We start from the raw sequence: 12,057 nt of genomic DNA, 5'->3' as shown, positions 1-12,057 counted from the left end.
TTGTTTGCCATTGCTTGATTGCATTTACCTTCCTCACCGCTGCCCTCCATGATGGTTTTACTTAGAGTAAATGCTCAGGTCGTCCAGTTCCAGCCGTGAGCCATTGCTGCTGCTAATATCCACATGGTCCTTCCATACAAGCTGTGTATGTGGTTGAGACTCAGCTTCATTGCCATTGCAACTTGGATGCTCATGCGCTTCCCACCATACTGTACCTTCCACGCCACTTCTCCCCCCAATCGATCATTTCCTCTTACCCCGTCTGCTGACTTTCTAGAGCCCCATATCAGTCCCTCCTCTGTTTTTCTCTTTCTTAGTTCCCCCCAACCTGACAGTCCCCCGGGGCAAGTCCCCCCTGGTGGCCCGCGAGGGTGACACAGTGGAGCTGGAGTGCCTTGTTTCAGGGAAGCCCAAGCCCATCATTCTGTGGTCGCGAGCCGATAAGGAGGCGCCCATGCCTGACGGCAGCATGCAGATGGAGAGCTACGATGGTGTGCTGCGTATTGTAAATGTGTCCAGGGAGATGACGGGTTCGTACCGCTGCCAGACCAGCCAGTATAATGGGTTCAACGTAAAGCCCCGGGAGGCCGTGGTGGAGCTGATCGTACAATGTGAGTAGACACACTGTGGGTATTTTTGTAAATGAGTTGTATTTATGTTTATGTGCAAGATGCAGTGTTTTCTATTGTATGGTGTGTCACTTGTCTCTGTGATGTATTTTCTATGAATGCAGTCTAATTAATCTTTATGTGTTTTAGTCCAGTGTGACCAAAATTGAACGTTCTCCCATTTCTTTCCTTCCACGCCCATCCAATTTCCTTCTGAAGGGTGTAAATTAGTCCAGTCCCCTGGTACCCATAGTCAGCTCTGAGAGGAAACAGCTCTGACCCCATCTCTTACACTAAGGGGAGGACTTTATTTGCTGAGCATGAACTGAGCAGAACTAATATTAACAGAGGCACAATGCTCTAGAAACTGTTGGCCACACTTATTAGGGTCTGTCTACATGTGTGTGTGTGTGTGGTGTGTGTGTGTGTGTGTGTGTGTGTGTGTGGGTGTGTATGTGGGTGTGTGTGCGTGCTTGCTTGCTCACGTCAGACATGACCCAAAGACTATGTGCCATATCCTGGGGCCTTGGACCCCCTGCAACTGCCGCTCATTGACAAACCCGATGTGACTTTCAACGATGGTTTAACGGCTAATTAACGAGCGGCTAATTTATTCCCTCTAGTATTCATTTTGTATTCATTTATGGAGATTTGAATGGGATATTTGGAATGAATGTCAGGGATTCAAAGCGTTGTCACTCATTCAAGCGCTGGGGATGTTTCTTTCCGCTGAAAATAGAACGGAAGATGGAGGGGAAGGAAATAAAAAGTGATCCATGTAGGGTGCTACCATTCTCTGGCAAGTGGTTATAGGAAATAGAGAGTCCCATAGCCAGAGCCCCATTGTTTTCCTCATGGCCTACTTAGTTAATCCATACGTTCTTCCATCTCAGTTTACCCTAATCTAGAAAGAACCTGTACAGCAGTATGTCACTGTTAAACTACTCTGACACGAATGGAAATTAATACACTGTCAGGTTTTTAATGTCCTCTCCATCGGACTTGCCAAACATAAGGCAACAGAAAAATATTGGACAACTTTTTAAAGTGTGAACAATAAAACAGAATTATGGCACCAGCTCAACCAGGGTTTTTAATTCTAGTGGAACTTGACACACCCACAACCAATATTTTGATTGAAGAGGAACAAGAGCAGCCCCCGCTCTGTTCTTGTCGACAAGGATTAGCGCATAATTCTGTCCTCATTTTTTTTATTGTGCTCTTTGCTATGGCATTCACGTTTCAGCTTAGCTGATACCCACTGTGGGGGTTAAAAGAATTAATGAAGTTTTGATGTGCTTTGAAGAAGACTGTGTCAAATTTTTGGCTGAATTGATTATGATTATGCACTGATGACAGCCCATATCAAAGGTTTGTGGCTTTGCTACGCCCCAATGCTGATACTAAAAAGTAAACAAAGGATTTGGACTCCAAGATGCCCTCCATTAATTAGCAACACCCAGTGGATCTGCTGCCTCATGCAACGAGGGTATGGCGCAAAAGAGAGAAATTGTTGAGTGCAAAATTCAAACTAGAGTGGTGTTAATGGCTTTTGGTTTATATAGTTAAAATGTTGCTGTACTTTCACACTGCAGCACTGTTGAACATTTACACATATTTTAACTCCTACCTGGCACCTATTTCTAGGAAAAACGCCTAAAATAACATCCAAAATAAATCTGTAATATCTCCTCAACCATTAGGGTCAACCAAAGGTCAGAAGCTAAGGAATATAAATCCATTGTAGATTAACATATTTACTTTACCATTACAGACTACATGGATATGAAATACAGAAAAAATATAATATTTTCATCCTCGCCTGGTAAAAAGCTTTATTTTGATGCAGTAAACCGTCAAAACCATCCTAAAGTAGATTATAATGCACCTGAATATCTTCTAATACACCTAGAATACAACTAAGAAACTGATATACAACAGTTATTATACAATCTTTCAAAAATATACCAGGCGAATGTCCATGTTTTGGCCATATTTACATCTTCAAAACATTATTTCTCTCCATACAACCGCGTTCCACATAACATAAAGCTTCCAAAACATTGAAATATTGATAAAAACAGTCTTAATATAAATGACCAAAAGCACTCCCATGCTTTACAGGCCCACAGCTTGAGAACAGAACATCCTACATTTTGTTCGTCTCGACGAGACGATTTCAGGCATATCCTGCATGTCTGTGTAGCCCCTACGGGTCGCCAGCAGAGACCGATAAAGATCGCCTCCGCCAAATTACACTCTTCTTCGGCTCTCATACCTCGTGACCATATACAATCTATGCTCGTGACACAAACGAAACTTAAGACCGAAGCCGACCTCACCAAGATGGCGGCCTGCCAGACGGTGTCTGTGGACACAAAGCGCCGCAGTTTTTGGACAGAAAACAGCTAGAACAGCGAAAGATTACGCACCCGGTACCGGGTACGTCCGTTCCCACTGTTAAACAACAGGTACATTAACATCTACCACATGCACAGTAGCCAAGTTGAAGAACGGATCATTCTGCTTTCCCCTCTGCTCCCCCCCTGCAGAGAGCAGTTTACTGCCACAAGCAGCATAGGTCACTATGATCTTGCTGACCATTTGGAAAGCAGCAGGGGCACCTTCTGTATTCTGTGTACCACTTCTCTGAGGGCAGCACAATTAGAGTAGGAAAAAGGCAAATAAGCTAAACTGTCCAGAAGCCTATTGGTCAACAGCTACAATGACACAGCAATTATGAAAATATCTTTTTTTTTTATGTTCACCTGCAAATCAAAAAAAAAAGAAAAATAAGATGACACATTTAAACAGGGTCTGAGCAAAATAAAAGGCCTTTGGATTTAGTTGAGTTGTTATTCTCATAGTTTACAAGCATAAAATGTCTTCAAGCCCTAATGACTAATAGAAGTATAATTCACATAATAAAAACTTTTTATGAGTACATAAAACTGTTCAAGAAATACAAAAAAGGCAATATGATGTCAGGCATGAAAAATAAATATACACAGTTGATTGTTTGTTGTTTAATTATTTATCACAATTAAGACGTCATGGTAAAAGACATACAAAATGAAAATCTACCCCTAATGTCCACTGTATGCGGCTGCGGCCCGTTCCAGAGCCATCAGGGCTGCTGGAGATAATCTGCTGCCATACCAGTGTCCTCCACGCATGTGACCATAGTGTCTCACTTGTGGCTCTTTTCTCTGCTTTGCTATATTTAGGCGCTGGACCTACCTTAGTTAAAGCAGCTCGCATCTGATAAGCGTGAAATTTATTTGAGTGTAGAGAAAATGCTCACATTTACTGGCAGTTGACATGACAGTATTTAATTGTGCATTTCATTTGTTATTGGCCTTGATAATGGATTAAGAAGACGAACCTTTACACAAAGTCACTCTCTGCATAAACTAGCTCACATCTGTCTTAGCTAGCTTACTGTGTGTTGCTGCAGCTGTTTGTATGGTGCCGTTTTCCAAGAGCTCTGATGACAATGCAGGTTATTGAATTATTAACATATTAAAACTGCTTTAGCAACATAAATTAAAACATCTTTTCACCCAAATATGTGACATTATATATATATTTTATTGATAATGTAATTCTGAATAATTAGCTTGTTACATAATTATGTAACAAGGCATGGAAAAATGTCCTGTGGGTAATAGTGTAACTGACCAAATGAGTCTCCACTGTGACTGTGTTTTGAATGAAGAATAAAATACAAATATCATCACATTCTGACTAGTTACCCTGACTATTATAACAGTAACATGACCAGCTGATCCTAGCGCTGTGTTGGTGGAGAAGTGATCTGATTAGCGCTGGTTTGTAAATAGAGGGCGATGTTTGTCTCTCATTTTCTTCCAGCTCTGGCAGTCTTTCATGCTGTACGTTATTAAAAAAACAGTTAGATGCACAAGGTGATCGAAAGCAGCAGATGTCAATCTACATAATGCAAATAATTCCCTCAAGCCAAAATAACGGAGTAGACACACTCTCTTGTTACTCAATAGCAAAACTAGTTTTTCTTGTTTGTATGCCACTTCTCCAAACTCTGTGATCAAGGATAAGGAATGCTGTGATTTTCCTTCTGCTAATATGCACTATTCATGTAATGCAAATACAAAATAAAAATAAGACGCTGTGCTGTAGTACAGAAATTGAAGCCATTAAAATATAGCCACATGTCGATCACAGGATTACTGGAAATGTGGCTGCTTATGAAAGACATCCAATAGGAAGTTGAACCCACATAACATCACAATAAAAGCCTTCCCTTTTATAGTTGATAACACCAACCTTAATGTTTTGTTTTTTAACCTGCCCTGTATTATTAGAAGCAGACCTTTATTTGTTCCTGTGGCCATTATTGATATTATTTTTATGAGAATTTACACTAATACTATATCCAGACACACATATGCTTGAAGACTCTCCGCTTGAAAGACTTCCAATGGGAAGCTGAAATGCAACAGAGACGTGATGGAGCCTTGGTACAGCTGGAATATGACTTGTCCATATCCAGTGGGCATCTGGGTAAAAGACGATGTGTAGAGGAGGAGGGAAGTCTCCTCTATGACCTCCACAGGCTGATAAAATGTAAAATTTTTCAAGGGTAGTCATAAAGATGAGACAACAGATAATATATTACAAATAAGACTAACAAGATTGGGTAAAAGAAATGTAAAGCTGTTTGACTGCACAGTATTTAGAATTAAATACCGCCTCTGGGATAACTGGTCAAAGGAGGAGAGGAGGAACAGGACCTTCAGACTATAAATTCAGGTGGCCTTAACTGTCCACTGAGTGCACAATGAATACTAAAAATCCAAAGCCGAGGGTTTTAAATTCATTACATACTTCCGTGGCCCAATTCAAAATGATACAGAAAAGGCTGAAAAACAAACCTTTAATTGTATTTCCAAGAAGCAAAGGCGCAATTCCCACAACCTTTGAAAGACCTTGTCTTAGAGTGGAGGTCACTATTTCTGGCAAGATTTTTCTCCTCTGACATCTAACCAGGAAAGGTCATCTCCTATCACACACACCCCTTCTAACCCCCACCCCCAACCCTGCTGTCTCAGTGACAGTGGACAGGGGTCACTTATAGGGAGTGACTGTTGTTAGTGAAACTGGAGAAGACATGCAGATGGAGAAGACATGCCTCAGGAGGCAAAGAGGGTCAAAGACACATACATGCCATTGCATATAATCCTTCTCTCAGATGGATTTGCCCTGGCATGCGGTTGCATCATAGGATGACACACACAGTACATACGGCAGTGAAGTACATCAAATTCACTCCTGATAATTCTCTTCCTTTCAACACAAAAGATTGCAATTGTTTATCATTATTTAGTAGTATGTTAAATAAAGCACCTCTCTTGCACCACAGTTCTTGATGTCATACAGTTGCTTTCATCTGTTTGCCATCTTCAAAGCAGAACACATAATGAAGAGAAATTAGGACTTTGGGCTTGATAAATCAATCATTCTGCTCATTCTGTTCTCACTTCAGAGCCTCCTGTTACTTATTAATAGTTGGCATCAAAGCCAGAGTCTAAAAAGCACAAACAATCCGAGCTTCAGTTGTTAGACTGCTTGGACACAATTTGAGTGTATTGGGGAAATGTGTCCACCATGTGTCCACACATCAACGCAAACTGTTTACTCTGTTCATTTGCCAAATACATAGACCTCTGCTCCTCTTTCTCAGCTTGAGAATTTAGACTATTAACACAGTCCGGCCCTGCTTTTGTTGTTTGCTCAGTACGACTGTCGGTATGCCCCCTCCCTTCTCTCTCTTGGCCTGTCTCATGGTGTGTAAGCACAAGCCAATCCCTCTGAGATGCTTTTCTCGCCTGCATTTCCAGGTCCCAGCATGAGCCACCCGCCTTTGGTGGTGAGCCATGTGCAAAGCCGCGTTTAGTAACTTGATCAAGGGACCGAGGTACAGTCCTCTGAAGCAAAGAGCATTAGAGGCGTGAAGGAACGACTCTGGCAAGTCAACAGCTTTGAAATGTAAAAACCTGCATCTGTTGGCTGGCAGAGGCAACGCCAGGAGGAGAGGTAGAGGGGAATGGAAGACGTCTGCCTTTAGAGTCGTCACTCTAATAGAATTGCAAACGCCAAATCCCAAGCTGTGACACCCTAATGTTCTTAGTCAAACTGACTTGGCATGATCCAGGGACTTGAGAGAGGGAGTGAAGAAACAGAGAGAAATAGCAGGAAGAAGGAAGCATAGAGTGGTCTCCTGTCCTAGATACCACTGTCTGTCAGAGTGAGAGTTATCAAGCTCTACTCGAGCCCAGATGCACAGGAATCTTTTATCCAGGCTTCCCTTCTGTTGCTCCTCACATCGTCCATGACACCTGCCTGATGCAACCGCGCTTGTGTCGCCCTGAGCCAGCAAGTCGCCATCTGATATACATCAGAAAGACACACCAGGATAAAGAGGTACTGTCTGGGCAAAAGTAAGCAGAATTACACGATTATTGTTTTTAATTAATTTTCTTTTCCGCATCAAGAAGGCCTGCAATGCTGGCCCCTGAGGCCCACTCTAATGTGAATCATATTAGAGCGATTCACATTAGCCTAACGCCAGCAAATTAATCTTTTGCATTACAGCAGGGCTCACACACCACATTTGGGGATGAAATTCTAATAACCTTTTTTCATGGAACAATATTGAATTGATCAGCCGCCTCAAATCCATGCCAGAAAAGGTCAGCCAGTATGTAGGTTGTAAACAGAAGCCTGCACGCGGCTTAGACAGAATAATTCATAACTTGGTCAATGACCGAGCTAAACCTATTAGCGGATCACCAGGCCACTCCTCGCACTGAGGACTCTACACTGATTGTCATTAATTGTATATTTAAGTTCATAAATTATCCCTAAGTTTTAATAACAATATGGTAATGCAGATGGTGCTTAAGTTTCATTGTTTGATTGCAGCGGCTGTAGCGGGAGGGAAAGAGGGCGCGTTGATGCGGAGCAGCGGTTCACTACATTATTCAACACAGGGACTCATTATAAATCAGTTGAATCAGGGTTATCATTTCATATTCTGTATATATCTGACTTCCTAATGAATGTTATTTCCTCTATCAAGACTTGATATTGAAGCATATTGTGCTACGAAGGTTTTTCCTGCGAGGACTTTGTTTCTTTTACTCTCCCACGTGCAGCTGCTGAAAGCTGGTGTGTGACATATTTCTGAATGGAGCACTGGTATGTCACATGTTAATGTGTCACCCAACAATACATAAATGGACTTATCACCAAGGAGCACCAATTGTCCAGCAGTGGTGGAAAGTAACTAAGTGCAATTACTCTCAAGTTTCTTTATACTTCTACTAACTCTACTACATTTCAGAGAGAAATTATGTACTTTTTACTCTACAACTATATGATATAAAATACAATACACTGTAAAAATATAAATACTCAACCTTTTTGGCATGTGACTCCTCACAAAAAGCAGTGTTTAAATGTCTGTGAGTTCCACCAGAGAGGGAATTCCGCTCTCTTCTGAGATGGTATCATTTAAATAACTGTATTAGGCCCACAGATGTTAAATGATCAGTTACAGTTAATCACATAAAAGCCAAGATTCAACTCCAAACACTGAAGAGAAATTGTGTATCACAACTTTTTGCATTCTTTCCTCTCCCATCAATCATCTAATAACCCCCCAGATTTCTCTTTTGGTCCACTGGAGGGGGTAGAGACGAAACGGTATGAAAATTTTACATGACGATTATAGTGAGCAAAATTATCAATGTTATCAGAATAATCGCAGTCTTGTTAAAATGGGCTGAAATGTTTATTGTAGCAACTCGGTGCACTTTTTGTTTGCATAAACATTAAAATAATAACAGCCAATATCTTATGTAAACATATGAAAACCACATTACATGTACATTAAAAGGTTACAAAGTACGACCCCATGCACAATTGACATGAATACAGAGGAATCTTGTGTTGGAGGGTTTCTCCTGTTCGAACACTTTTACAACTAATTCGTTTGAAATTCGTAAAATTCGTAAAATATGTTTGTTGGGTGACTCAACTACGTAACATGTTATCATGTGTGAATAGAGTCTGCATACACACGACGCATACAGCCGCAGAACTACTGGTAGTATTCTTACAAGAGTAGGCAACACTAAGCGCTTAACTTTACAAGTTGCAAGTCAGACAGGAAACCCATGACATGTTTCCTCATTCTGAAGTCTCCACATCAATGATAAATGAATAAATGTCCATTTCCACGGCATTAAAAGTCTTGCAGCCTTCCCTCCTAGTTCTGCTTTTCATGTGAAAATATATAAATAAATATGTGAATATATTATACTGAATATGTGAGGTGTTGTAGTAGGCTACAGTTAATTTCAGCCCCTTAATGTTTTGTTTTTTAACTTACCCTGTATTATTAGCACCCAACCTTAATTTTTTACACGGCCGTTATTGATATCATTCACGACAATTTATGCTAATAATATATCACAGGCCATTATTCTATGCTGCACTAAGTATTTTTGCTTTTGATACTTTAGGTAAATTTTGCTGATAATAGTTCTGTAGTTGTTTTTTAAGTTGAATTGTGAATTTAAAATTTTTACACTGAGTATTTTTATATTATTGTATTGGTACTTCTGCCACCAACTGCCATCCAGTGAGCCATGAGGGAAAACATTCTGTTGCTCTAGGAGAAAAAGGATGAAATAAAAAACAGAAAGACCAAATGAACATTCAACCCTATAGAAGGAATGCAGTCACATACACTCACTTCATGTGCACAATCACACTGTACAGTACAATCTACTCTTGCGGGCTTGCCCACAGGAGTTGCATGTCCTTCTCTTGATGCACTCACCCGAAACACATGGAAAATAAAACCCATTTTGACTGAAGCTGAAGTTTATTGTAAACCAGTCAACCGGTATTTTCAGAAATGCAGGTGCACGCATGCACTCAAATTCACCTCGGCTTCCCACACACACTCAAACAAACATGCAGAAGTCCCACATGTATGCCCGTGTCTTTGTTCTGTTCTTGTCCCTCTAGATGGCGGTCTATATGGGCCGCCGGGAAAAGGCCTCCGTGCTCCTAAATATTGTTTTTCACCACATTACTGTCAAAGTATCCACCGGTGACTGATGATGGATTACATCTCAGCTAGGGCTCTGGGTTTTCCCTCAGCCTGTGACTTACAGCAACTCCGAGCCCTCAACGCTCTCGCTGCTACACTAACCATGGCGAGCACTGCTCAGGGAATATCACACAGGACCTTTTCGCTCCTTTCTCCACATGTTCACTGGGCAGCTGTTTCACAGGAGATGCAGGGAGGAGGAGGGGATGAGGCATGTGCCCTTGTTTAAAGGATGTTTTGGTTATTTGGTTATATAAGATATTTTTTAAAATATTTTTTTCATTTGCTGCAGACCCAAACCCTGTCTTCATTTGTCTTTCTGTGTCAATGGAAATGCACTTAGTGCAATTTGGTCTAGTGCCACTCAGGGGGCTGTGGAGCTGGGCTGTGATTCACTGCCGCACACAAACCTACAATTTTAATGTGATAAGTAGAGATTCAGACCCGTCTTTTGGAGTCAGAGATAAGCCATCGGGTTTGGGTAAAAGCCCAGGCAAGGCTCATTTGAAGGAGGAACAGATTGCTATTTCATTTAGCGGGGATGAAAGCCATTACTCTCTCCACCTTGTGAACAGCATCAGGTGAAGTAGGCACCTCTGTAGTTTTTCTTATTGGTCCAACCCTATTGAAAGATTTGTGTTTACTTTTTCTGTCACCCCATGTGTTTTTATTTTTATTTTTTATTTTTTACATTTCAGCCAGTCATTATCCGATTTAATGGTGTGTCATTAATCATAGTAGCTGCTGTGTGAATTCCAGGTTTTTGTACGTGTTTTGTGATAATTAGCATAGAAGCCAAGAAAGTACAATCCCACTTTGGAGTGTTATTTTGCATACAGTTTGATGTTTACAGCCCATGTTTCCCAGTGCGCCTCTCTGGCCTGGAGGACCTGCCCTGCTCTACAGGCTGGGCTGAGGTTAACTTAATTATATGCAACAGAAAAAGAAAAATGAATTTCTCTAAAAACACAGCAAAATGTTCTGGGAAAAAAAGTATTTATTAGATTCTTTCAAAAGATTTAGCCTGTGAGATTTTAGGTCTTCAACATCTTCAACATCTTTTAAAAAATGGCTGATTAAGGCTGTAGATAATGACATTAATAGTGTTATCAAATAATATGCTGTAAATTTTAATAAACTGTTCATTTAATTGCATATCCTATCAAGCTTGGAATGCTCAGTAATTAGATTATATTACCGTGTGTGAATAATGTAGAAGATTATGTTGCAGATTACAGTTTCAATCAGGTAATCAGCGATCTGTAACATATTACATTTTAAAAAGTAACATCCCCAGCCCTGGCTATAGCTACCCGCCTCTCCTTTACTCTGTCAGAAATTATGCAAATTTCAGGCAATTAAGGGTCTCAGTGTCATTCTGTCTCTTCTCCTCAGCATTCGCGGTTGTTTTTCAAGCCTCGCCGTGGCTTTTGTCAAGCATCTGTATGAGCATGTCAAGAGCAAAGATGCTTAAGATGGGGAAATTATTCATAAGCATTTGAGTATGTGCACACTCGAGCACTTGCACACATTCTGCCCTCACAAAACATTTGGCCACAATGCACATACTCCAGCACACATTTAACATAGAAAATGAAATATAAAATCACACATATCATATGTTGCAGAGGAAGGGTCTGTGTTGCATCGAAGTCCTGTACAGCCCCTCACGTCACTTTGAGACGACTGGCTTAATAATTCACCACCAGGTCGTCTGTGTGGGAAGAGGTGAAGCCTGTCAGATACTCAAATAAGTTATTAATTTTCCATTTTGAAAGCTTGAGGGGCACTTCATCATCCTGTTACCAATTTTCTGTGAAGCGTGACTGATTTCGTTCAGAACATTGTTCTAGTTTTTTCTGCAAAATTGATCTTCCTGCAGCCATTGTCGCTCTCCCACAATTGTTTTCACCCGTCATTTTTCATTTGTTGCTGAGGTGTATTGAATTTGCAGTGCTGATTGTTTAAAGTTTACTTACGATATGCTTAAATCTCCCCTTTTTCTCCCTGCCCACTGCTCTCATTCCTGTCACAATATTAGACTGTCCTCTAAAATGTTTCTCTTCCTTTAAGTGTCTGTGCATGATTTAAATATTTGTTGGTTGTCATTCAAAAAGTTGTTTTCTTTTCCAGTTATGTCCTTTTTAGGTCTTCGCTGAGCTTCGAGCGCATTCCTCAGAGCAATTTTCCATTTCTTTTCACACTTTCATAACATGTCCTTATTAAGTTGTTTAATATATTTCTTTATTCATCTCATACCTAACCATTCTGGACTTGGTATTCTGA

The 12,057-nt window shown here is 40.6% G+C and overlaps 1 protein-coding gene across 2 annotated transcripts in view; it reads left to right on the top strand.

The window, feature by feature from the left end:
* Positions 1-12,057, top strand: part of LOC119908816 (MAM domain-containing glycosylphosphatidylinositol anchor protein 2-like) — a 198,822-nt gene that overhangs the window by 137,293 nt on the left and 49,472 nt on the right. The window contains exon 9 of one of the 2 annotated variants that reach the window (XM_038726693.1): positions 318-611. In XM_038726693.1, coding sequence (XP_038582621.1) covers positions 318-611 — 294 coding nt within the window. Of the gene's footprint in view, positions 1-290; positions 612-12,057 lie in introns of both variants that reach the window. The other variant, XM_038726692.1, reaches the window with a different exon arrangement.

Source organism: Micropterus salmoides, unplaced genomic scaffold (genome assembly GCF_014851395.1).
Source record: "Micropterus salmoides isolate LMB-PRFRI ecotype aquatic unplaced genomic scaffold, ASM1485139v1 Ms_hic_scaffold_18, whole genome shotgun sequence".
In the NCBI taxonomy this organism is placed as follows: Eukaryota; Metazoa; Chordata; class Actinopteri; order Centrarchiformes; family Centrarchidae; genus Micropterus; species Micropterus salmoides.
This window is presented reverse-complemented; position numbering and strand designations above follow the sequence as displayed.